Here is a 1740-nt window from a genome sequence, read left to right as displayed (position 1 = left end):
GCCAGACAACAATGGCAGTCTTTACCTCCAACATCATCTCATAACTTGTTGCTGAGCACCAAAGCTTGGAGACGCAGGCGGCATATCTTCTTCACCTCCTCCACGCCACGCGCCCTCTCCACCTGGCGCTCGTTCTGGCAACGCTCGGTGAGCTGCCGCAAGATGTTTGCTTTGTCGTTCATTCGGGCGCAGATGACAAACGGGAACCCGAAGCGCTTCTTGTACTCCTCATTGAGCCAGGCCATGCGCGAGGCTTCCTCCGAGCTGAGGGCATCCATTCCGGCTTGCACCTGCTCCTCGAGCGACTCTCGGGACAAGGTGCCGCTCTGGAGGTCCCTACCCGCCAAGTCCGGAAGACACCTGAGGATCCCCTCTTTACCTGAACACATGATGACAGTTTGCCATGATTTCGCGCAGAGTAAATTAAATTCGGGGGCGCAGCAACCCCACGAAACAGATGCAAAAAGTACAAAAAACTAAAACAAAAGTTAAAATGTGTATCACCTGATTCTGGGAGATCATCGAGGAACTCACTGATTGCAGCCTCCAAAGCATTTAAGCTACCAAAGGGACGCCTAGACCATACTGCAGCTGTTATAATTGGACATTTCTCCACCACATTGCCGAAAATACTCACAAAATCTTCGTAAGGAAGCTCATTTACCGTGGCGATGTCCATCTTTTTTATTTTTATTTTGGGGAACACTCTTTAATGAGTGCAGTTATTAACTGCGGTAAGCCCCCACTTCAAAAACCATGGGCACGTGTGTTTTCAAGGCATTACGGTAAAGGTGCAAGAAACCGGCCTTCAAAATAAGATTGATCTTCCGGTTAAACGTATTTTATATGAATTCATTAACTGATTCATTCAGTAAAAGATGAGTGAATAAACACACACACACAAAAAAAACAAAGGTAAGCTATACATTACAAAAATTAAAATAATAAAATTGTTAACGGTAAAGGAAAATATTGTCATATACTTGTCCAGTATATAGTGGTATGTGCTGTAAATTCAGAATTTTATTATAAAGAAACTTACTGTTTCCAAAGAATAGTTCCATGTCGGACTGATTGCACACCTTACTCAGAATGTCACTCTGAAAATACCAAGGTGTTTTGATTTTTTTTTAATTAAAGCTGACAAAATGTCACATATTTGGCCTCTGTTCCTTTTAAATTCAGAGAATTTATAAATATTTTGTTGATGTTGTTAGTAGTACCCTTTAACTTTTAGATACACATAAGTTAGTCATTTCTGTCATGTCCATGGTAGCTGGAGTATATGAATCCACTCTACATCCTGTAGGAATTGACAGCATGCAGTTGGAAGGTCAGGGCATTATCTTCCTCCTCTCATACAGGCTACACCACATCAACATCACAAGATCAAATCTCCAAAATATCAGTCTCAACTATAACTAAATATCATAGTAAAAAATTTTAAACGCGTTTTATTCTTTCTTCAAAGTTTACAGAACACCGTGAAAACTGGAACCAAAAAAAATACATATTTCACATTCAAAGTTATCAGAAATGATTCTCTTATGCAAACGTAAACAAGCTTCGTTATTCAAAATAATTACCGTGTACGCCTGGTTAGCCAGCAGTAGACAGTCCTCTCTATTCTCCTCTCTCCCTCAATTCCCACACACACATCTTCCCGCTCACGTTACTCAAAACCGGAAGTGACCTCTCACGACAGTTTTATCTTTAAAAAATTTCAGTAAAGTCCAATAT

At 40.9% G+C, this 1740-nt stretch overlaps 1 protein-coding gene across 1 annotated transcript; it reads right to left on the bottom strand.

Annotated features, from left to right (window-relative positions):
- Positions 1-37: 37 nt before the first annotated feature.
- Positions 38-1426, bottom strand: LOC311503586 (2-oxo-4-hydroxy-4-carboxy-5-ureidoimidazoline decarboxylase-like). The gene is made up of 2 exons (XM_084566399.1): positions 505-1426; positions 38-379 (listed from the first exon to the last, which is right to left on the bottom strand). The coding sequence occupies exons 1-2, from the start codon at positions 677-679 to the stop codon at positions 39-41; spliced, it is 516 nt and encodes a 171-aa protein (XP_084422525.1). The 5' UTR covers positions 680-1426; the 3' UTR covers position 38.
- Positions 1427-1740: the final 314 nt, after the last annotated feature.

Source organism: Chelon labrosus (genome assembly GCF_963514085.1).
Source record: "Chelon labrosus genome assembly, chromosome: 18".
NCBI classification, from domain to species: domain Eukaryota; kingdom Metazoa; phylum Chordata; class Actinopteri; order Mugiliformes; family Mugilidae; genus Chelon; species Chelon labrosus.
This window is presented reverse-complemented; position numbering and strand designations above follow the sequence as displayed.